At 45.8% G+C, this 24,296-nt stretch overlaps 1 protein-coding gene across 1 annotated transcript in view; it reads right to left on the bottom strand.

Moving 5' to 3' along the window:
• SKIC3 (SKI3 subunit of superkiller complex) overlaps positions 1 to 24,296 on the bottom strand; it is a 117,572-nt gene that overhangs the window by 74,515 nt on the left and 18,761 nt on the right. Inside the window, exons 11-15 of the mRNA XM_068122557.2 lie at positions 22,135 to 22,277; positions 21,666 to 21,755; positions 8,911 to 9,014; positions 8,633 to 8,759; positions 1,884 to 2,063 (exon numbers count right to left, since the gene is read on the bottom strand). Coding sequence (XP_067978658.2) covers positions 1,884 to 2,063; positions 8,633 to 8,759; positions 8,911 to 9,014; positions 21,666 to 21,755; positions 22,135 to 22,277 — 644 coding nt within the window. The remainder of the gene's footprint in view (positions 1 to 1,883; positions 2,064 to 8,632; positions 8,760 to 8,910; positions 9,015 to 21,665; positions 21,756 to 22,134; positions 22,278 to 24,296) is intronic.

Raw genomic sequence — 24,296 nt, 5'->3', positions numbered from 1 at the left:
CTCCACACTTTCACCTCTCCATCGCTTTGGTAAAGTTTTATCTTGGTCTCAACTGTCCATAAAATTTTGTTCCACAACTCTGCTTGCTCACCTCTGTACTGGGCAAATTCTATTCTGGACTTTCTCTTTTTGGTGCTGATGAGAGGCATCCATCTTGCGATGTAGCCTTTGTAATTCTGTTGTTGAAGTCTTCTATACAGGGTAGATTGTGATACTTTCACCCCTGCACTCTGGAGGTCGTTGGTGATGTCACTGTCAGTTGTTTTAGGGTTTTTCTTCACAGCTCTGATGATTTTTCTGTCATCAACTGCAGGTGTTTTCCTTGGCCGACCTGGCCGATGTCTATTGCTTTGTGCACTGGTGTTTTGTTTTGCTTTTCCAAGATATTCCACATTGTTGTATTTGTTATGCCCAATTTTTGTGCAATGGTTCTAATTTAATTATTCTGTTATTTCAGCTTTCAAATTGCTTGCTTTTCTTTAAGGCAGTTATTTGGTCTTCAGGTTGGTTTATGCCGACTGACTCCAAAGGCAGACTCTCAAGGCAAAGGCAAGGTTTAAAACCAAGACTAGACATCCACAGCTCTTTTATATGTAAACAATGCAACAAGAAACACCTGAGCAACAAATAAGACCCGTCAGTCACTTGCTCCAATACTTATGCTTACCTAAAAAGGGGGAACTCAACATAAAAAGTTATATTGTTCTTCAGTGGTAAAATATATGCGGAGAAGTACAATAAATAAGAGCTGACCTTCTGTACACTTGCCTCGTATTCATCTTTTGATCGCAAATCCAAATTGCTTGAGCATATAGCAATGATAACAAATTTGACTTCACTGTTCCAACACTTATGGAGAGCACTATATATTTAAATTTACTGAAAATGTTGGTCAGATACAATTAAAATGCAATTAAGACAAATAGTATGTGTTTATACAAATATCAGAAAGTCGTGAGACTTCCTATGGAGGGATGGCACAAAACTGCTTAGACGGTAATGAACCTGCCTTCGGGCAAACACCAAACACACACGCACATGCACACGCACACGCACACACAGACACACACACACACTACATTTGGAGGCTGTATGGGGATTAGTGACGATCAGCCCTTGGAACAAAACTCTGAGAACTAGAATGGCACTCAGTAGAGAGCAAACCTCCGCCTGGTTGGCCATATCTCCCAATGGTAAAGAATCACTTTAAAAATTCTGCTAGCCGGATCCATATTCAGATCTTTACCAAAATTGAACCGATTAGTCCTTGTCAGACACCCAACCTCTCCACCAAGTTTCGTCCAAATCCATCCACAACTTTTTGAGATATCCTGCTATGTATCGCTTTGGTCCTATCTCCCAATGGTGAAGAATCACTTTAAAAATTCTAGTAGCCGGATCCGAATCCGGATCTTCACCAAAATCTAATCATGTGGTCCTTGTCACATAAGCTACAACTCTGTCAAATTTAATCCGAATCCGTGCACAACTTTTTGAGATATCTTGTTCACAATCGGACAGACAAACAGACAGACAGGGGTAAAAACATAAGGTGGCGCAGGTAACAACACAACTTCACAACTTAGCCCATGAATCACAAGCCTTCACCAAAGCGGTGGTGGATACTTCCGACTTCTGGGAGGACTCCATTCCACCTTCTAAAACCCAAATTATGGAGATAACAACCAACGACACACACACACGACACACACACGACACACACACGACACACACACGACACACACACGACACACACACGACACACACACACACACACACACACACACACACACACACACACACACACACACACACACACACACACACACACACACACACAAATCAATCTCCAGCCAGATCTGCTTTCCAGCTTCCCGCCTTACATCATCTCCAAGAGCAACGCAGGCATCGACAGCATCAGCACCAGCAGTCTCATCCCAAGGGCAGAGCTCAAATGCCTTGCGGAAACACCCCCTTGCCCGCACTATTTCCTTTGCCACATCTCTGTAGTAGAGCCCCAGGTGTTTAAACGCTCCTCCATTACAGGGTTCCAAACGTGCCGCCTGTCGCACAACACAAGCAGATTAATTTGTAAGGCAAATAAAATTTATATCAATCAAATCTAGATATTAAATGTACATTTATCTGACAATCTTGTGAGTCAAACCAAAGGGAAAACTCCGTATGGATTGGGATTGCATGTGATGCTTGCACTTTCCCAAAAATAAAAATTGCTCAAAGTAATTGAGAAACAAAATGTTAAGGAAGATTCCTGTGGACAACATAATATGCAGAAAGACAAATGGAGAGTGACAAAACTGGTTGGCTGATGTTAAAGTCTGCAATTAGTGCAAGTAAACAGGTTGATCCAGTAAAAAGTGGAAAATAAAATTGCAGGTGAGTCGACAGCCTCGACCAAGGGAATGAATGAATCTCGCCAAAGAATTAACACAATTAATCACACCAGCTTCCCTCGCAGAGCTGTGTTTAAGGGAGAATTTGAAAACTACCATCTCAAAAGGGATAACTTCTGAAAACCCCAAAAATCCATCCATGCTCACTCCCTCTCACCCCCAAATAAAATTAACGTTTTAACAATCAGGTGATGTCACTGAGCCTGACACTTTTCTCATTTCTACTCCTCCCATCTCCACAATGAAATGAAGTCGTTAGCTTGACGGATTTATTTCATCTGGTGTTGGCGTAGCACAGGCATGATGGGCTGAATGGCCTCCTCCTGCATCCAATTTCCTTGTTTTTCCTTTGTTAAACAGGAGTTATCTGCCACATGCACTCTACCTGGTGGGGGTAGAATAGCAGAAAGCATCGGTGGGGTCAGGCCTTTGATGAGCTTGTTGTGATGAAGCAGTAAGTGGCTTCTTATCAGGAGATACAAAGGATCTCTGAAGCCTCTAACTCCACCACATGAAAAGAGATCCAGGAGGAAGGCTGGTGAATCAATCTATTGCGAAAAGGCTTGCTTTATAATTCTGCAGGTAAAGGTATGTACCATGAGCAAATGGGAAAAAGGACTGGTCACGACATTAAATGCAAAATCAATGCCAGTCTTTGGAGGTCAACCGAGAGTTGTGGTCCGCTCAGGAAAGATCATGGCACATGGTCATAGCAGGGATATGCTGGTCACATAATCTGACTTGTGGTTTTGTCTGGAAGTTATTTTGGAGAGAAAGGGTGATATCATGGGATTTGCTCAAATGAAACCTCTTTATATATTTTATATATCGTCGAGGCTCGTGGAAGAGCTAGAACACCGAACGGATCAGGACATAACAGCCAAAAACATGACACAAAACACGCATGTGAGGGGTGAACAAAATGGACACAGAAGGAAAATCCAAGGAGGGGAAATTGGAAAGAGGAGGTATTTTGGTGGGGTTAACAAGGGTAGAAAAGATGATGGCTTTGGATTGGGGACAATCTGAAATGGTGGTGAGCAGCTTTCTTGAAGACCTGGAGGGAAGAGTGAGATTGAAGAGGACATGGAAGTTGATTTCACAGGTGGGAAAAAAGAAACAAATGAATGGAGGTAAGCAGTGGTTCTGGATTTAGGAAGTTTCACTAGGAGGGGGTTGATGGTGGACTGCATGTGTCCTGCTCCTGCAGGTGGGACAAAGCATGGAGAGGGCAGAAGGCGCAAGACCAAAAAGGAGGCGGAAGAAGACATAGAGACCACCTGTCTACTATGGCAAATTGATAGACCCATAGACTCAGATTCATCGTGAGAGATTCCAATGATCTTGAAGGCAATGGTTTCCACAGCATCAACCTGGGGAAGATCTGAGGCAGGGGAGCCAGCCCAAAATACAGATCGGTACTCCATCAAGCTGTGGATGAAGGCCTTGTAGGTGGATAGGAGTTGAGGTGTGTCAAGGAAGGACTTAGTGCAACGGAGGATGCCCAGTCGGCAGCTGACTTTGGAAACCAACTAAGAAATATGGTTTGCCCAAGAACGATCATGGTTGATTAATGAGACCCAGGAGTTTGAGTGACAACTTCCTCAAGAGGACTGTGAATAAAGTAGATTGGAGCGTTTGCCAGACGGCCCTTTTCGGAGAGAGGTAGTGACAGTGCAAGATTTGTCAGGATTGAAAGACATATTCCAAGTGTTTGATCAGTTTGTGATTTTTTTTTAAGGTCTGAAGAAAGGGAAGAGGCTGCAGCCTACCTGTCTGAAAGATGAGGGATGTCACGGCAGATGGTGGAGTCATCGGCAAATAGCTAAAGATGAATTTCCAGAGAGAGAGAGATGAAATTCCAGAGACTTCCTTCATATTTCAGACAACTCAATGTTTTCCGCAACATTGGTCAAACAAGACCACAGTATGTTGTCTCTCCTAAAGACAATGAATTGAGTCATCAGCAAAGTGGTTGAAGTGGCTTTCCAGTAAAGTTGAGAAGCAATTCATAGACACAAGAAAGACAAAGAACAAAGACAATTGGACCAAGGATGATATCATTGGGTACGCCACCCTCAAGGAGGAGATAAAAGAGTGTTCTATCAATAACCACAGTGAACCAATAATGTAGGGGGGTAGTGAGGGCTTGAAACTAATTGCAGACAGCTTATCAAGAAAATCTGGAAGCTAAATGATGTACTATGTCCAAGAAACAATCAATTGAAACCAACCTCACTTCCTGCTTGAAATTCAGATCATCCATTCATTGATGAAACACCAGATCAACAGGAAGAGCATGTCCATGGTGAAGTAGCAACAAAGGATTCCAAATGAATGGCCAGAGATTCAAGAGTTTAAGAACAGCAAAGTTCAAAGTTATTTGGCTTTGATACTTTACATGATCTACAAACATTTCCTTGATATGCGAGTTAGATTTTGACCAAATACATTTGTGCTCACCTCTTGGCTGTAATGGTCTCAGTATGATTTCTGCATTCATTGAATCTGACAAAAAAATTGCTGCTCTGGTGAGGTGGCAGTTTGAGGCATCGATCATGGAACATGGCATCGTTTAAAAAACAAGTTATGTTAGCCATGCCAACTGCAATCACGGGTACAAAATTATCCCATGGCTTCTTAAATAGGAATACACCTTTTAGTCAGGTTCACTATGTTTTTTCGTTCAAAATCATGGTAGATTAGCAAACCTATACATTTTTGGAAACGTTATTACATGGAAAATCTGAAAATCAATGTTTACATTTGCCAATTCCGACCAAATCGATTCGACCAATTCGACCAATCGACCAATTCCATTCGACCAATTCGACCATTCGACCAATCGCTTCGATCGACCATTCGACCATTCCACCAATTCGATCGATTCGATTCGATTCGATTCATCGAATTCGATTCGATCGACCATTCGACCAATTCGATTTGCCAATCAATTTGACCGACCCTTGCTTGTGTGGAACGGACTGTGAAAACGATGCGGACTATATTGTCGGATACGACACACAGGACAGTGATGACGAACTCTAAATGGCATATTCTGTAATCGTGTATGTTTGATGCCATTGACTGCCTGTGTATATTTTGTCATTGACTGCCTGTGTAGATGTGAAGTTATACTGACTGCATGTGTATATATGATTTTGCTGACTGCCTGTGTATGTTTGGTGATATGAATTATTGTGACACATTTTGATGTTATTAACTGCCTGTACAAAATGATAACATGTATTTGATTATGCAACTTATCGCGAATATAAAGACAGTATTTTGCAATTCAAAACCTTTGATTCGTGTCTTACCATTCCCCATAGCACTAATTTGATACTTTCATTGGATTCCTTGTCCCTGAAAATATAGGTTTAGTATATGTTTAAAAGTTTTTAGGGTAATTAGAGGCAGAAATAGAACAAAATATGTATTTTACAGTGGCCATTTTGAAAATCCAAAATGGCCGCCATACAGGTATCTCTCCAAATGTAAACATTGATTTTTAGTTTCCTTATGCTATAACCTTTCCAAAAATGTATAGGTTTGCTAATCTACCATGATTTTGAACGAAATATAATTTATTGACATAGTGAACCTGACTATTTGGGCTGATACCATGGTTGTATAGATCAAAACAGTTTATGAAACAAGATATATATGTTAAGCATGGTACAAGTTAAGACCTCTAGTTTAATAGTACTAGGGCATGCCCGTACTATATATATATGTAAAATTATATCCCCCCCCCTCTATTTACATGAAATGGTTTGGTCCATTCGCAAAGCCAAAGCGAACGGCTTGCGAGTACGGTGACAATCCCCCCCCTCTATTTACATGAAATGGTTTGGTCCAAAGCGAACGGCTTGCGAGTACGGTGACAATCCCCCCCCTCTATTTACATGAAATGGTTTGGTCCAAAGCGAACGGCTTGCGAGTACGGTGACAATCCCCCCCCCCCCCCCCCTCTATTTACATGAAATGGTTTGGTCCAAAGCGAACGGCTTGCGGAGTTTGGTAAAGAAATCGCCATAGCGTGCACAAACGCGCAGGAAAGCGAAAGAATCGCAAATTAGTTTTAATTAGTTTTAAAACATAGTTTAACGCCAACATAGTTTGCCAACGTGAAATAAATGAATACGCTCTCAAATGTGCCGTCCGAGGCAGAGTCTGTTCGGCACGTTCGGCACACGTGATAGCTCGCTGCTCTCTGATTGGTTGAATCGTTTTTTGGACATAGCTCGGTAACTACTTGTCCGATTAATATGAAACCTTGAAAAGGCACATCCTTGGGTCCCCAGCAATATACCTGGCAAGTTTAAAGTATATCGGACCCGTGGTTGTCGAGAAACAGCGGTCACAGACATACAGACATACATACATACATACACACAGAGATTACTGGAATTATAGATAGATAGATAAAGTTAAATGTAAATTGCAATGAAATGTGGATACAACAAAGAATATGCAAATGAGCAACTTCTCCATCATCATTAACAAGAATGACAGCACTGTAGTCACAACCTGCGACAAAATCTGGTAACGGGAAACACATTTAAAACGATTGGGAAACACACATTTCAAACTGTCAAAAGATGAACAGCGTGATTGGGAAACACGTATTTAATGAACTATTAAAAAAATTAACACGGCACCTCTCATCCATGACAGCCTCCACCACGGTTATATCAGAACGAGCTGATTTGTCAAACAGTCATGGATTGTTTAACACCAATATGGGGCCATTCAAAAATTACATAACTTTTTTTGGGAGGCAGGCTGAATTAAACCTTCCCAATAATTTATATTCAACATTGATTGGACAAAGCCCTGGTGTTGGGCTAGCGGCTAGGGTGCCGGCTTAGGATCCTAGGATCCTGGGTTCGAATCCCGGTCGATCGCTGAATTAACGCCAGGGGGGTTGACTCAGCCTGTCATCCTTCCGAGGTCGGCGAATTGAGTACCAGCTCACTGGTAATTCCCTGTTTGTCGTTAAAGGCGGCAAAAAGGGTTGGCGTCAGGAAGGGCATCCGGCCGTAAAACATTGCTTCAAAAAGGGGACCGAAAAACAACAACAACCACGGTTCCCGAAAAAGGCCAACCCCCGCTTTGTGGGGAAAAATGGCCTCTAAAGGTGGTTTTTTTTTTTTTATTGATTGGATTTTTTTTTTTTCATAAGCCCGGTGTTGGCTTAGCGGCTAGGGTGCCAGCTTTGGATCCTAGGATCCTGGGTTCGAATCCCGGTCGATCGCTGAATTAACGCCAGGGGGGTTGACTCAGCCTGTCATCCTTCCGAGGTCGGCTAATTGAGTACCAGTTCACTGGTAATTCCCTGTTTGTCGTAAAAGGCGACAAACAGGGTTGGCGGCAGGAAGGGCATCTGGCCGTAAAACATTGCTTCAAAAAGGGAACCAACAAAAACAACAACCACGGTGCCCAATAAAGGCCAACCCCCGCTTTGCGGGGAAAAATGGCCTCTAAAAGGTGGGTTTTTTTTTTTTTTATTGATTAGATTTTTCGGGGCCCCTCATCGTGAGAAACACTTGACTTAACCATAGCCAATGGACAGATGCAACAAACCCTAGCAGAGTATAAATCAGAAGAGGCCTATAAGCCTAAGCCTGATGTCTTAGGCCCACCAAAAAGCCAAGATGGTGGCCATTTTATTTAGTATGGGTACCATGGTGGGTGGAGTTAAGCGACAAATGTGGGTGGGGTCCGGCAACTGTCCGGCTAATGGGTGCACATTTCAAAAATCGACCCCAACAAAACAACAACAACAACAGGCATTTTAAGGCCATTTTCCGGGGGTTAGCCTTGCTAGAGCGGGGGTTAGCCTTGTGGGCCACATGACAATCTTCTCCACTTTGCCCTCATTTCTACATCTCCCCTTGTTAACCCCCTTGCCCGCATTTCTTCTTCCACCATCTTTAGCCAAGTCTTTCTCGGTCTTCCCCATCCTCTACTTCTTTCTACATTCATTTCCATCACTCTTCTCAACCAGTTTACATTTTTACATCAACCATCATCATCATCAAGTTTACATCAACCATCTACATTCAAAAATTGACCCCAACAAGAACCACAAAAAAAAAACAACCATGCGGCACTCTTGTAGACCTGCTACATGTCACAGATAAAAAAAACGACAATTGTGTTACATTGACTCAATCAATTGTGAGCATTTGTGCACTTCGTAGATTACAGACCTTGAGAAAATGTGCAAAAGCCTTGTTCTTGTCACAGCGTCCAGCATCTCCCATAGCCCAATACACTCGACCCAACAAATCCAGGAAGTGACCATTCTCAGGAGCACCGGTTGTTGCCCGAATTAACCTGTCCCACAAACAATCATGTACGTCAGCATTTTCTGCCTGAGACAATTCCATCATGGCAAAACCATGAAAGGTCAAATATAATTATATCACTACGATTCACCATTGCAACCTCAAGTCATTACAAGCTACCTTTACCAATGAGCACACACCTTTGCTCTGCTTGTACAAAGTTCCCCTCAGTGAAGGAAAGCCATCCATCCAAGGCATAGATGGAAGGTGCTTCACTGCTGTGCTCACGGAGAGATAACAGCAACTGAAAAGCACAGTAGTCATGGACTGAGAAAAAGAAAAGAAGAATATATAATGGATTGTTTTATTATAACTCGCACACAAAAATAAGGAAGGATTCTTTAATACAATTTGCATTAATGTTTTGAACTCCAATTGGTCAAGCTTTTTATTACTCAGTAGCATCCTTATAATAAAGAATGATCAATAAGTGCCAATTATACTTATGAATTATATTTATTTTTCTGTCAAACTTTATATATTTATAGGACTTTATGTTTTCGTTTCTTTTTCAGATTAGCTGAATAAACATGGCAGACAGAGGCAATAGATCTCACTGATTGACCATTGAGAAGTAATACAAGTGGCAATGAGTTGATTGACAAATAAGAAAATTTGTCTGATGTGCATCACCAGTTCTCACAAACAATGGAATGAACCAAAAACAGAATCAATAAAGGAAACGTTTGAATCAACTGGGTCAACACATTATGCACGCATGCCACTGGTAGCCCAAGGACTGTAACGACCAATGAAAACAAAGACATTGCAGCAACAGCCATGGTAAAAGGTCCCAGGAAACCGATCTGATGTCTCTCATCAGAACACGGCTTTTCCTACTCCTCGGCTCACGGTCTCATGAAGAGTACAAATATTAAACTGTCGAGACTATGTTCGTTAAACAAATTGCCAGAAGGTTATCCCGACATCCGAAGGTTTTTTTTCTAAAATGTAGACTCATGGAATCACGAGATATCATTAACTCGGTGCAAGAACTGCGTATTCCTGATCACAATATATGGACAATTAAGGCGAAATTTCTGCTAAACTGCCCTTTTAAGTCACCACAAGTATATTGTTACAGACACGACTTTGATGTTATGGTGGGCCGAGCGGAATGGCCGCCGTGTCCGCACAAGTTACCCGATTATACTCGAACGTTGCCGAGTCGTGCTACGCTAAATCAATGAAGGAAAAGGACACAACGGCTGGGATTAAAATGACACGACACCAGGGATACGGTTCTCAAGACCTCCGGAGGAGGTTATATTAGGGCGGAAGGTCAGATTACAACGACAAGAGGGACAGCATAGAAAGATAGGCACTTAGACACACTTATCTTATTCCCGACAGACCACAGATAAACAGGACAAAACTGACTCACACGGGGATTGATGGCAAGGAAAGCGGGCAGTCGATGGCTCAAGGTGCACTCTTGGCTCAAGGACAGAATCGACCCGGTCCGGTCCAAAGATGCGGGGAGGTATCGTCGCGCTGGGGGTGGCGTCCTTTGCTCTCCGTGGTTCAGGCGCATCTGACCTCACGTCCGGTAAGTGGCTGCGTATATCCGGCGGGGAGTGACACGCCCTCGGCTCGTTAGCTCCGCCCCAGATGGAATCGGCCCGTTGCTTCTCATTGGGTGCGGGGGTTACCGGCTCCGCCCTTGACGAGGGGCCGACAGGCAGCCCCTTCGTGGTAACCCCGTCGGCGCACATGGGTAATGGCGGCTAACCGAGCCGGAGTGAGGACGCACACTCCCCGCGCGCGCCGTTGTTGTAGTTGTTGTTGTTGTAGTTGTTGTTTGGGGAAGAAGATGGGAGGAGGTATGGGAAGGTCCTAAACTCACTACTGGTGCCATATAATCACATTCTGGTGCAACGAAGAGTCAGAATTAATGGAAACGAGTCCTTAACTGACATAGACTAAGAATAACTAGCAAGATGTCCGAAAGTTGTCTACGTGAGATGCGGTGGACCTGGGCACGACATTTAATGGGGGAAAAAGGGGAAGGTCGGTTCTACAGAGTGTTATTTACAGGCAATGGGACTAGGGAATGGGGGATTGGGGATAGTTGGGGAGTATTGGGGAAATAGGGGAGTATTTACAAGCGGATATTGAGGCCAAGTCCCATATCCGCAACATTGCACCCTTCTCTACCCTCGGGGCGTCCCGACCCGATAAATTTTTACCTATTTTAGTGTGGCACTCAGATGTAGTTCCCTCTACTATTAACTCTACCCTGAGTGCGACAGTTTTACAGATATTCACAAGTGAGTAAATATGTCCCCCTGCGACGTTGCACCCTTCTCCTCACAGAAACACACCCACAGGATAACCGAATCCGGAAAGAATTCGCAAACTAAACATACAGCCGGTAGGGAGCATTATTTACAAGACTACGCTGATATTTACACTACGATCCAGGACCTGTTTTTGGAGGAACACATGCAGATGTTATGCATAGAGAGAGCACGCATGCCAGCATCGATACACCAACCCACGAGTGCTCTGTGGCCTTACGGCCTTTAATAATGTGCAGAGCCCCCTTCCAAGCACCAAAAGCACCACCCCATCATGTACAGTCAGCACCATCCGGTGCACCAATAAAGTGTCTATAAATCACCGGTGGTGTCGCAGCCGGCCGATGTTCTGCCGCTGGTCTTGCCTTCGTGTGGTGCACTTGGCCTTCTGGCTTCTTTAAAAATAAAGAAAGGCGCCAACCGCGTCCATTTCTTTATTGTGGCCGTCAGGGGGCCAACTATAAGTGGTTCACCTGTATGGCATAGGTGCCACGTTGACCCATAGGTCCATCCACGGGTGGTGCTTGGCCGCAAAAGGACTGCGGTCCATGGTGGGCGGCCACAAACATTGCGGTCCATATGGTGTATCGATCCAGGCAGCAAGCAGCGAAAGTGCAGGCCCACAACTGCGAAGCCAGCACCTCTCTCTCCTCTCTCTCTCTGCCCCAAAGCCAGATCCTCGGAGGTGGGAGACAAAAGAAGCAGACAAGTGAGTAAGGTGGTAAGGGCGCAAAAGTGCACGCAGCACAAGGTAATGCACACATGGGGCACATGGGAACCAGGTGAGACAGGTACGTTCCTACCGTACGCTCCCCCCCCCCCCCCCCCCCCCACCAGGTAACCTACATGGCCCCTCCCTTACCCCTTACTGTATCCACAAAACACAACACTACCCATAAACATCTACTTTACAAATCAACAAACATCCCTACTGTCTTCCCCGTTCCTCCCATATACCAAATTCGTCTTCTCTCCCTCCTAACCAATCAAATTTGCCATTTTCAACTCTCATCAAAATTTGCCATCTCCAACTCAACATCATAATTTGCTATCACCAATTCATCATCAGTCCCTCCTAGGGAGGGAGAGATGGAATCACCCCAATGTCTCATCCACGTCGTGATGCGTCTCACAAATCCTCACATCAATTCTCATTTCCTGCACCAAAACAAAGAAAACACAGGTGTGGAGTCATCATCATCACCACAGGTAAGTGGCTGCGTATGGTGCGACAGGTTCATCAATCCTAACTATTTCCTAAATGACTTTAACAACTGTACACTACCCGGGGTCTTTCTCCGGCCAAACCATTGGCCCTCTTACACTATGGGTTCTAAAAACCAATTCCCATTGGCCAAACTGTGGTGCTTTTCAATTTGGGGTCTCACTCCCCCGATTCATCTCCCGGTGCCCTCGCACAATTTCTGGGCTGTGGCGTGTACCTCTCCCAGCGGGTCTACCCACCTGCACACCTCCACCACTGCAGTTGCCTCCGAGCTTACCTGCTCCTTACCCTAACCTAACTACCTGGGGAAGGCCCTCTGGCGCTCTCCCCACTCGGTGCCCTCTCTGGCACTGGGCTGCCCGATCCACACCCGGGATCCTCAGGCACCCACTCACAACTATCGGCTCCCAGAGCCCACCTGCGGCCTCACCTGGCCGACATCCTCACAGTGGTGGAGTGCCCAACCAACTACACACACTAACAGGCTACACGCCCAGCCATTTCCACAACACTAATGCACCCATTCACAACACCATTCTGCAACCGCACCACAAATGCCAATATCCAACCACAATTTACCTGTACCCTCTACCTAACACTTACACTACCCGCCCCGGGTATCCGTGATGGGGGTCCACTCTTCCCCCATTCACACCTTCGCACCATGCACACCACTCCGTACCACTTACTCCAACTCTCTCCACACACCTGTACTTGCACACCTGTGCTCTCACACCTGGTGCCACCTGCACCCTTCTCTCCCCAAGCGCATTCGCGCTGATCCACAACACTCATTACTCATACACTGCTCCACACACCTGTCCAGTTGCACACCTGTGCAATCACACCTGTTCAATTCTCACACACACGGCATCATCTCAGCTAACTACTCCCTTCTTAAACTTGCGCTTCCCAGTCGTCCCTTTAAACTATTGCGCTCCCTCGTCATTATCAACCACACTAATCTACCTGCGTCCCCCCCTACAGGTATCAGTCACTAACTAACCTTAACGTTACCTAATGTCCATCTCTTCTAGATCCCTACCAATATAACCTAACCCACCCGGGCTAGTTTTCACTGCCATAAACTATTGCGCATTTGCCCCCACCATGGGAAGGGTGGCAGGGATGCCCCCCCTTACCCACCGGGCCCATCGCTCACTACCAATTTTGCACATCAAATTTCAACAAATCAAAAATTTGGCCAATCACTACCCATCATCTGCCAATCACTACTGCCAATCCCTTGCCAATCATCAAATTTTGTTTTTCTCTAATTTTGGGTCCAAAACACTAACCTCATCACCCAGTCTACTCAATAATGCCTCTCGGTGCGCCAATTCCTGTCCAAAGCCCGGCTTCGTAAAGCCAAGCAATGGATGCTGGTTGTTTTGTGCCGGCGGCTGGATGCGTCCGGCATTCGGGGCAGGGACGGGGGCTTACCCGGGCCGAGATCCCACGCACCATCTCGGCGTGGAGCCATCCAATGTCCCAATCTCGACCTGCCGGAATGCCTCAACAAAAAGTGGTCGCCATGACGACCCTTTCTATCGGGCTGCCCGCTCCGCCTAGTGGAGCACGGACGCGGCCGTTCAAAGCGAGGCCCAGCACGCACCGAGGGCCCGATTCGGCTAAAAGTCGACCTAACCTCTAAACCGGTTACCGTCGATGCTTCACCTGGACGCTTACACCCCGCAGCCCGTTCCTTGCTCACACATCCAGCCGTGCCCATGCTCCTCGTACCTTTCCTTACACACCTCGGTACACTCATTCCACTCACAGCCTTGGTCACACACCTGACCACCGAACACTTTGGCACACATTCGTTGGTCGCACACCTCACCAACACACCTCTTCGCGCCCCCTCCTCTGTCACCTCCTCTGTGACAATCACAGGTGTGCTCTCATTCGCACACCCAACCACGTGCCTCACCACCAACTCCAGCGTGCATTCCCACTCACGCTCTACCATTCTAGGTGTGCTTCCTTTCTCACCTGTCACCACCAACTCACGCTCCGTGTCACTCTCACTACTCTCACCTCCATTCTTGACAGCGCACTCACCCTTACTCTTGACAGCGCACTCTTTCCTCATGCACCTGTCCGTCACACACCTTTCTCACGCACACTCTCCCGTTACACCCTCTGTAACACTCACCACAGGTGTGCATTCTTCCTTGCCTTTGACAGCGCACTCTTTCCCCATGCACCTGTCCGTCACACACCTTTCTCACGCACACTCTCCCGTCACACCCTCTGTAACACTTACCACACCGCGCTTCCATGTGCCCCCTCGCACACGCGCTACGACCGACTCACTCTCGCCAGCACCCTCACTCCTTGGCACGCACTTTTTCCTCACACACCCCAGAGTCGGACTTTCTCGCTCACCTCCTTTTTCGCACACCAGACCTGTCGCACACTTCACCAACGGCCTCTCACGAACACCCGGGTCCATCTCGACCCCCATGCTTCTTAAATCACCTGGCGCATCATACGCACGACCATATTGGTCACCACTTACACCGGGTCCTCTTCCTCTTCGCTTCTCCTCCATCACCTGCGAATCCCTCATCCGGTTAATGAGCACATCATCACGATCCAAACACAGACTTTGGACCAATTCTTTTACTTCCTCTTTTATCTCTTTGTTATCCCCTCTCCGTCGCTTCTTAATTTCGCTCACCCCTTCTTCCACTTCTTCTAATTTCTGCTTCACCTCTTTTATTCCCTGGTACGTCTCCTCCAGCTCGTCCTCCAAGGCTACCTTGACCGTTTCCATGTGCGTCCTCACCTGCCGGTCCTTCGTCTCCATTACCTCTATCACCTCGTCCAGCCTCGTTGTCAGTCCCTCACGTACCATCTGACATTCCCTCTTCGTCGCTACCAAGTCATCTTTTAGTTCTTTCTGTGTCGCTTTTAAACCTCCTAATACCGCAGTGTTCCTTTGAACCTGCTCCACTAACTCCGTCTGTCCCACCGTCAGCTGCTCCACCTCCTGCGTCAGGTCCTCTATGCCCCCTTGTAACTTTACAGTCCCCTTTCTCACCTCCTTCTCCATGTGCTCCTTACAGTGCCTCACCTCCTCGCGCACTCCTCCGACCTCCTCACTCACCCCTCTTCTGATCTCCTCTCCCATCACTTGCATCTCCTGCCCAGATGCCACCCTCATCTGCTCCATTTCCTCCCTGTGAGCATCCAGTTTGGTTTCTACCCCCATTCTGACCCCCTCTATCTGCTGCCCCATTTGTTTAACTTCCCTTTCCGCTTGGTCCTTCATGTCCCTCAATTTGCCTTCTATACTGTTTTCTAACCCCTCTAACCCATTTTTCACTCCCTCTATCTGATTCTCCTGGGCAGCCATTCTATTTTCTACCCCCGTTAACCCATTTTTCACCTCTTTTATCCCGTTGTCTAACCCCTCAAATTTGTCGTCTAACTTCCCAAATTTCTTGTCTAATCCCTTAAAATTATTGTCTAATTCCTTAAAATTATTGTCTAATCCCTCACCGGTACCCATCGCTTCGTCCCTCATTACCCCCATTTGGCTTCCCATTACCCCCAATTGGTTTCCCATTACCCCCATTTGGCCCTCCAATCGCTCACTCTGAGCATCCATCCGGTTTTTCAAACCTCCAATTTGGTCTCCCATTTGTTCCATAAAGGCCCTCATTTGCAGGAGGAAAAGGTTCGAATCCACCAGGGGCGCTGCCACGGTCGCGGGCGCCGCGACCAGCGAGGCGCCATTTTGCGCACCCGCCATGTCGGGCGCAACGACGCTAATTTGTGCGTCTGCTACCCTCGCTGCTTCGCTCTCCTCGCGTCCCTCAATTTGGTCCTGGACCGACCCTGCCTCACTCTCCCCTACCGGACCCCAGCTGTCTTGATCCGCCATAGCGCGACTTTCAAAATTCGGGTTTTTATATTTTGTAAAACACAATCAAATTTCGCCTTTATAATTTCGAGCGCGTAAACGCGCTCCGGATCGAATTCTACTTCCCAAAATTTGGGCCTAACAAATTTAGTCCCAGGTCCGAATCCGACACTCCTGACACCAATTGTTACAGACACGACTTTGATGTTATGGTGGGCCGAGTGGAATGGCCGCCGTGTCCGCACAAGTTACCCGATTATACTCGAACGTTGCCGAGTCGCGCTACGCTAAATCAATGAAGGAAAAGGACACAACGGCTGGGATTAAAATGACACGACACCAGGGATACGGTTCTCAAGACCTCCGGAGGAGGTTATATTAGGGCGGAAGGTCAGATTACAACGACAAGAGGGACAGCATAGAAAGATAGGCACTTAGACACACTTATCTTATTCCCGACAGACCACAGATAAACAGGACAAAACTGACTCACACGGGGATTGATGGCAAGGAAAGCGGGCAGTCGATGGCTCAAGGTGCACTCTTGGCTCAAGGACAGAATCGACCCGGTCCGGTCCAAAGATGCGGGGAGGTATCGTCGCGCTGGGGGTGGCGTCCTTTGCTCTCCGTGGTTCAGGCGCATCTGACCTCACGTCCGGTAAGTGGCTGCGTATATCCGGCGGGGAGTGACACGCCCTCGGCTCGTTAGCTCCGCCCCAGATGGAATCGGCCCGTTGCTTCTCATTGGGTGCGGGGGTTACCGGCTCCGCCCTTGACGAGGGGCCGACAGGCAGCCCCTTCGTGGTAACCCCGTCGGCGCACATGGGTAATGGCGGCTAACCGAGCCGGAGTGAGGACGCACACTCCCCGCGCGCGCCGTTGTTGTAGTTGTTGTTGTTGTAGTTGTTGTTTGGGGAAGAAGATGGGAGGAGGTATGGGAAGGTCCTAAACTCACTACTGGTGCCATATAATCACATTCTGGTGCAACGAAGAGTCAGAATTAATGGAAACGAGTCCTTAACTGACATAGACTAAGAATAACTAGCAAGATGTCCGAAAGTTGTCTACGTGAGATGCGGTGGACCTGGGCACGACATTTAATGGGGGAAAAAGGGGAAGGTCGGTTCTACAGAGTGTTATTTACAGGCAATGGGACTAGGGAATGGGGGATTGGGGATAGTTGGGGAGTATTGGGGAAATAGGGGAGTATTTACAAGCGGATATTGAGGCCAAGTCCCATATCCGCAACAATATTATAAAGATACAAGTCTTACTTGATTGGCAGTGACCAATTAAACCCATCTTGTGTTATGGTATTGGTGGGTACTGGCATATTTATCCAAAAGTTTGTTTTTTCCCTTCTTTTTCAATTAGGCTACTGTCAGAGGTATCGTATCTTGATCTTCTGCAGATGTTCATGGTTTCCATGTCGAAACAAGAGAGTTCCTAGAACATGTTACCCCATGCAGTCTTGAGACAAAAGGACATGGGCGGGGTCTGCAAGCGGCAAATTTGATTGGTCGAGGTGATGTAAAATGCCGTAATATTTTGTCCAGGTACTACTAAATGAAAGGTTTTTTGAAAACGGCAATAATGTGATTTGTGTTCTACAGTGTTCAAGTATATAACTCAATTGAAATAAAATAAAGATTTTTCAGGTTGTAGAAAAAAAAACTTTTTGGAAGTTTGCTGCAGTTGATGCAGCATCTTTTACACCACCTTATGTAACATGTCACATTAGTTCTTTATGACATCCTTAAACCAGTAAGTTTCCTGTTTGGAATTATTTTAAATTTTGTTTGACTGTCAAGCAGGGAAGGACAGGCCAATTCATAAATAACGGAAGAGTCGACAGACAGCAGGGCATGGAAGGGAGGAAAAAAACATGATCTTATATAAAATGAAAACGAAATATCCCCATATAGTGCCAAAATACCAGACTCAAACAACAAAGGGGGGAAAAGGTGAGGATTTGAGGCAGGGACAAACTGGTTGTGGCTGCAGGATGAGTGCAGGCTGTTGTGGCACAAGGCAAAGTGCAGGTCGGGGAGCAACTGCGGAGTGGGAATGGCGTTGAGGGAGGCGGCCAAGCAGAGAGAGGGATGTCTTCTTCTCGGAAACCCAATGTGAACTGCTGTGTGCATAAGTGGACATGGCCGTTTCTTCCTCTGGGACCACCTTAATGAACAGTGGGACCCGTTATTGGCTGCCCGCGTTGTGTGGGTGGCGCCATCTTCCGGGCAATCCTGCTCTGTGGGTGGCCCCTTTAGAATTGTTCCACCCTCAGCCAGGGCTCTACAGATACCCTCACCACCATGGCTTTCAGTCCGCTGGCCAAACAGTTCATATAATTTCCTTTGGAAAGCAAACAGCACTTTCCATGTGCCTTTGTGTGAACGTCCTCACCTGGTCTTGCCTGTACAGGAAGTAACACTTGACACAACCATACCCTACTCTGCTCTATTGTGTCCCATCACTATCCACAACATGCACATGTTACTATATGACTTACCCCTGCAGATATCTAATACACTAGCTCCAACACATTACCCGTAGGATGATTGCATCACTCCCCTCCCTGCCCCACAGTGACACACACACACACACACACACACACACACACACACACACACACACACACACACACACACACACACACACACACACACACACACACACACATACACACACACACACACACACACACACTGGTATATCTGCAAAAATTTAAACATCCCAGTTACAGAAAACTCATGGAAACACGAACCAAGAGCAATCATTGAAAATGAGAGTGTCATGCTCACATAGTACCTGATGATTCCATCGAGCGTGAACATAGAAAACAAAGCATTGTGACTGGACATTGTACTCAGGAACAAAGAGGAAAAGACAGCGTTGATGATTGAGATATCAGTACCCAGCGATTTTGGCTTAAACAACGCAGAAATCAAGAAAATGACCAAATACCAGGACCTCAAAAATGACGTCAAGAGATCTTGGAAGCTGAAGAGCATCGAAATTGTACCAGTGATAATTGGAGCAACAGGAATGATGAAGAAGAATCTTACTACAACAGGCATTTTAAGGCCATTTTCCCTGCAAGAGCGGGGGTTACCCTTGCGCTCCCCATGACAATCTTCTCCATTTTGCCCTATTTTCTGCATCTCCCCTTGTTAACCCCCTTGCCCGCATTTCTTCTTCGACCATCTTTAGCCAAGTCTTTCTCGGTCTTCCCCGTCCTCTACTTCCTTCTACATTCATTTCCATCACTCTTCTCAACCAGTCACTTTCATCCTTCCTCAACACATGACCAAACCATCTCAAACTGTTTCTCTTCACAGCATCAATCACAGGCTCTATTCCCATCATCTTTCGCAATTCATCATTTGGCTTCATCTCTCTCAACGATACTCCACACATCCACCGAACCATTCGCATTAACACCCTTTCCTGCCTTCGTCGCTGCTCTACGTTCCTTACCCATGTCTCGCTCCCATAAATCATACCACTTCTCACACATGCAGCATACACCTTTCCCTTCAGCTTCAACGACACTCCCCTCATCAGCACGCCACTCAGTTCCCGAAACTTCTTCCATGCACATCTCACTCGAGCAACCGTTGCCGAGTCTGATCCACCTTCTCCATTCAGCATGTCTCTGAGGTAACAAAATGTTTTCACACCTTCCAGCTTCACGCCGTCTCCAAGATCCAACTCAACATTTCCTCCATCTGCAGCTCCCTCTGTGCACACCTTACACTTTAATGTAGCTGCCACACTGGTTAATGACCCTCTCAAACCACTACATTTTTGATGAACCCACTCGGCGCACATTGTACATTGAATGGAATTCACTCCGACACCCTTCCTGCACACAGCACACGGCCACTTCCCAGTTCTTTCCACCTCACCACATGCTTTACCACTTGCCATCACCTTTGTTTTTCCGATATTCACCTTCAGACCTTTTGTCTCCATACATTCCTTCCACTTGTTCATCTTCTCCTTCAGTCAATCCATACTTTCTGCAATCAACACCAGATCATCTGCATACAACAACTCCCACGGTAAACCCTCCTTTACATTCCAAGCCAGCACCTCCATCACAGCTACAAATAGTAGTGGACTTAATACCGACCCCTGATGCACTGCCACCTTCACCTCAAACTCGCCAGTGTTCCCGTCCTTCGTCCTTACAGCTGTGCGCGCTCTTTTGTACATTGCCATCACTACTCTGATCAACCATTCCTCCACTCCTAAGTTCCTCAATGCCCATGTCACTACTTCACGTGGAACCCTATTGAATGCTTTCTCCAATGAAGAAGAATGAAGAATGAATGAAGAAAGAAAGAAAGAAAGAAGAATGAAGGAGAATCTTACTGAGGTTAAAAAAACCATCACCGGGAATATTACCAGAAATGAACTACAATTGGAGACAATCTGGGATTCGGTAACGATCCTGAAAAGAGCACTTGGAACAAAACTCTGAAAAAGTTGTGAACAGCTTAGTCCATGAACCATGATCCCTTACCGAAGAGGGGGTGGATACTGTGGGTCCTGGGAGGACTCCGTTCCACCTCCTGAAACCCGCATTTGGAGATAACAACCAACAACAACAACAACACACACACACACACACACACACACACACACACACACACACACACACACACACACACACACACACACACACACACACACACACACACACTTTTACTGTGAGTAAACTCACACATACAATTCTGACAACTCCTCAACAAAAAAGCCTTAGCCTCTCCCTCCCAACTCTAATCCAATCTGTGCTCCGTCCCTCCCCCGAACCGCAAGTTCTCACCCTTCCCACCCCCAACCTAAAGACATCTATCACCTCCCTGCACTGAAGCCTTCAAAATACGCCCTCAACCGAAAGTCCTCAACCCTCCTACTCTCTCTTCCAAAGTTGTCCCATCTTTACTTTCACCCTCCTCCCGCTCATAAAAGCAAACGGGCATCCCACGTCAAAACAGCGGAATACTCAACGTTTTCTGCTTCCCTATCATGCTATCTCCGACCTCACAGAAACCCATCTCCACAGTTGCCTGTTCAACTGACAATTTGAGAAAATAGTCAGAAATAATAGCAAACCTGCATAACCTCCACAGTAAAAGTGCTGCTCGAGAGAAAAGGTAATTCTAAAGGGTTAGAAAGGATAATTCAAAAGGGTTCCCAAATTGGCGGCCGTAGTATAGAGGTTGCGGGTGGAGTCAGACGAACTATCCAACCAATGGGTGAAACTAGGACATACGGACACACGGAAGCACATACGGACACATGCACGGCTCCTTTTATAGCATGTGTAGAAGAGTAATTCTGACGTACTCGGACACACAATCCATACTATTCTTAACACAATGTGTCTATGGATCTCCTGCCCTTCTATGTAACAGTATTTTCATTGATTGTCCCTTCTTTTTTTTGCTACTGAGAATAATCAAAAACACAATAAAAGAGCCTCACCTCTCTAGCCTTATCCACCTGGCCATTGGCAAGATATGCAAAGCCCATGTCCACACTTAGCTCCAGGTCATCAGGAAAAATGTTCAGCAGCTGATGGAAGAACCATAGTACAGTGAGATAATGCAATAACACAGATGGTTGATAGAAGATCAGGGTCAGGTCAGATGTTGGAGCAAATGGATTGAGGGAGTGGAGGAGGAGGGGATGGAGCATTACAAGAAAATTATGATCAAAGGAAGTCAAGTGAAACGGGAGACCTGAAGGTCAGCTAGGGGTATGGGAAATAATGAATGAAAGACAGTGAATGAAGTTGGGTGGGAAAGGAAAAGGCTGACGTTTAATGGTAAACAAGAGCCGAAGGAAGCCATGGGCAAGGGAGGCTGAAGAGCGAGAGAGGCCTTGGTGAATAAGGGCTTGAAGGTAAAGGGAAGATAATTGATCAAGGCAAAGACGAGGAGCAGGCAAATACCTCTGTATAAACAGATATAGCATCTGTATGATAACTCTCATTTGGATGTCTCGTCAATGCTGTTGCTCTGTGTCGGAGAAGCTTGTTGCGAAATGTCGCATTGTCACAGCCACTTGTAATATCCTTGTTTAGCTGCAACAAACCTGAAAGAAAAATGTATACATACTTGGCAAGAGGTGACCCGAAAATTACGAAGCTCAGACGAATATTCAAGTTTGCGTTCCAAATGGACAGTTTCAGCTTTGAACAATGAAATTCGTGTTCTTTCGACAATGTTCGGCCCAAAAATTGTTTAGGGTTTTCTTCGAGCCAAAGTAGTTCAGTTTTTCCTGTGCTGAAAAGTTTTCCCCCCTTGGACTTGAACGCATTAACTCCAACTTTTTCTTTATCAAAGGCATTCATAAAAAAATTAACTCGGAGTTGACCTCAACCCCCTGTCACTAAGTATATAACCAGATTTAATCTATTTCTGAACAACAGCATAAATTCCTAAGTAGGTCTGTAGTGCTCTTCTCTTTCCCTTCTTCTTCCTCTATATTTGTTTTTTGGCCTTTACAAAAACCAATCAATAACAATGCAAGCCATCAATAATGAGGAATAAGTTTAATGATTTGTAATAACACTGCAACGGATCTGGCCTTGGGGTAAAATGGGGGATACATAAAAATAGATATTTCATAATGTATACACAAAACAACAACGTTTGTTGTTGATGAAATGTTCATTGTTGTTGATGAAATGTTTGTGTTCATAATGTATGTTAGAATAAATGTTGTAATTCCTGTGAATAATAAAAGGTGTCGTGCACGTGACAACAAAAATATATACCCTCTCTTACCCAACCCAAAGTGTCTGCATCTGTACGTGCCCTTCTCCAATCCATACGTTCTTGAACCTTCTCCTGGTGTTATTGAACCCATCTGTCCTTTCATGGCTTTTCTCATTAGGTTTACAGCCAATTGGTACAGTCCACGAGTACAATAATGGGGTCAGCGCGAGGACATGAGACACCAGCAGATACATGACCATATATGGACATTAGGCATGCTCAAGGCCAATGGACTGCCCGTAGTGTAGAATTTCCCCGGCTTGCCCTGCCAATCAGCACAGGCCATCGATCAATACCTGACAGGCAGCATAGGCCAATGGGCATGCAGTGAGGGTATTCAGTCTTTTTGAACTCGTGTTTGGACACGCAGTTCGAGGATCGTTGAAACTGGTGAAGGAACAGTGGCTACAGGAGGAGTCGCAGTCAACTGTGTTAGAGTATGTGACAACTGTTAGGCACAGATTGGCTAAGGCATGTGGAGTAGCGAGAGGAAACTTGAAAGTAGCACAGGACGAAATGAAAGTGAGACATGACAAGAAATCTCAGATAAGAAATTTCAGTCCTGAGGACCGAGTGCTAGTGTTGCTTCCAGTTCCAAGTCAGCCGCTACAGGCTAGATATTTTGGTCCCTATGCCATCGAAAGGAGGGTCAATGAAACGGATTATGTGGTGACAACTCCCGACCAACGGAAAAAGCGGCAGCTGTGTAACGTGAACCGACTTAAGAAATATTATGAGAGGATGCCTATGGAAAAAATGGCTCCTGTCTCACCTGTCGTACCTGTAGTCGGTGTGCAAGAGAATCCAGAGTTTTGAGGCCAGTGTGGAGTTCGATAGCATTGATGACCAGGCTTGCCCCAGATTGACCAATATTTTCTTAAGACCAATACCAATATTTCCTAGACCAGAAATTAGGTCATTGACGAGGGAACAACAAGGACAATTATCCAACCTAATTTTCGGAGTTTGCAGAATGGTTCACAGATGTACCTAGTCGTACCGACCTGGTATATCATGATATTGATGTGGAGGAGGCCACTCCCGTGAAACAACATCCCTACCGGATGAACCCTGTTAAGATGGAATATCTTCAGCAGAAGGTTCATCCAGATTGAATTAACCTTGAGAGTTCCTGCGCATTGTTTAGAATTTTTGTTGCTTACAGGACTTGATCAGCCATAGTTTTGATTTGTAGCTTTATGGGTGTGAGTATTACTTTTGGTTGTTAAAGATACTTTTCGTATGGAAAGAAAGTTTTCACAGTGTTCAAGTTTTCTTCCTTGAAGGCGGAGAGTGTTACGGATTCGTCACTTCTGCCTTTGTTGTTTTTATA

The sequence above is a fragment of the Myxine glutinosa genome, chromosome 7, assembly GCF_964187855.1.
Source record: "Myxine glutinosa chromosome 7, kmMyxGlut1.1, whole genome shotgun sequence".
NCBI lineage: Eukaryota > Metazoa > Chordata > Myxini > Myxiniformes > Myxinidae > Myxine > Myxine glutinosa.
Note: the sequence above shows the minus strand (reverse complement) of the source record. Positions and strands in the feature narration are given on the sequence as shown.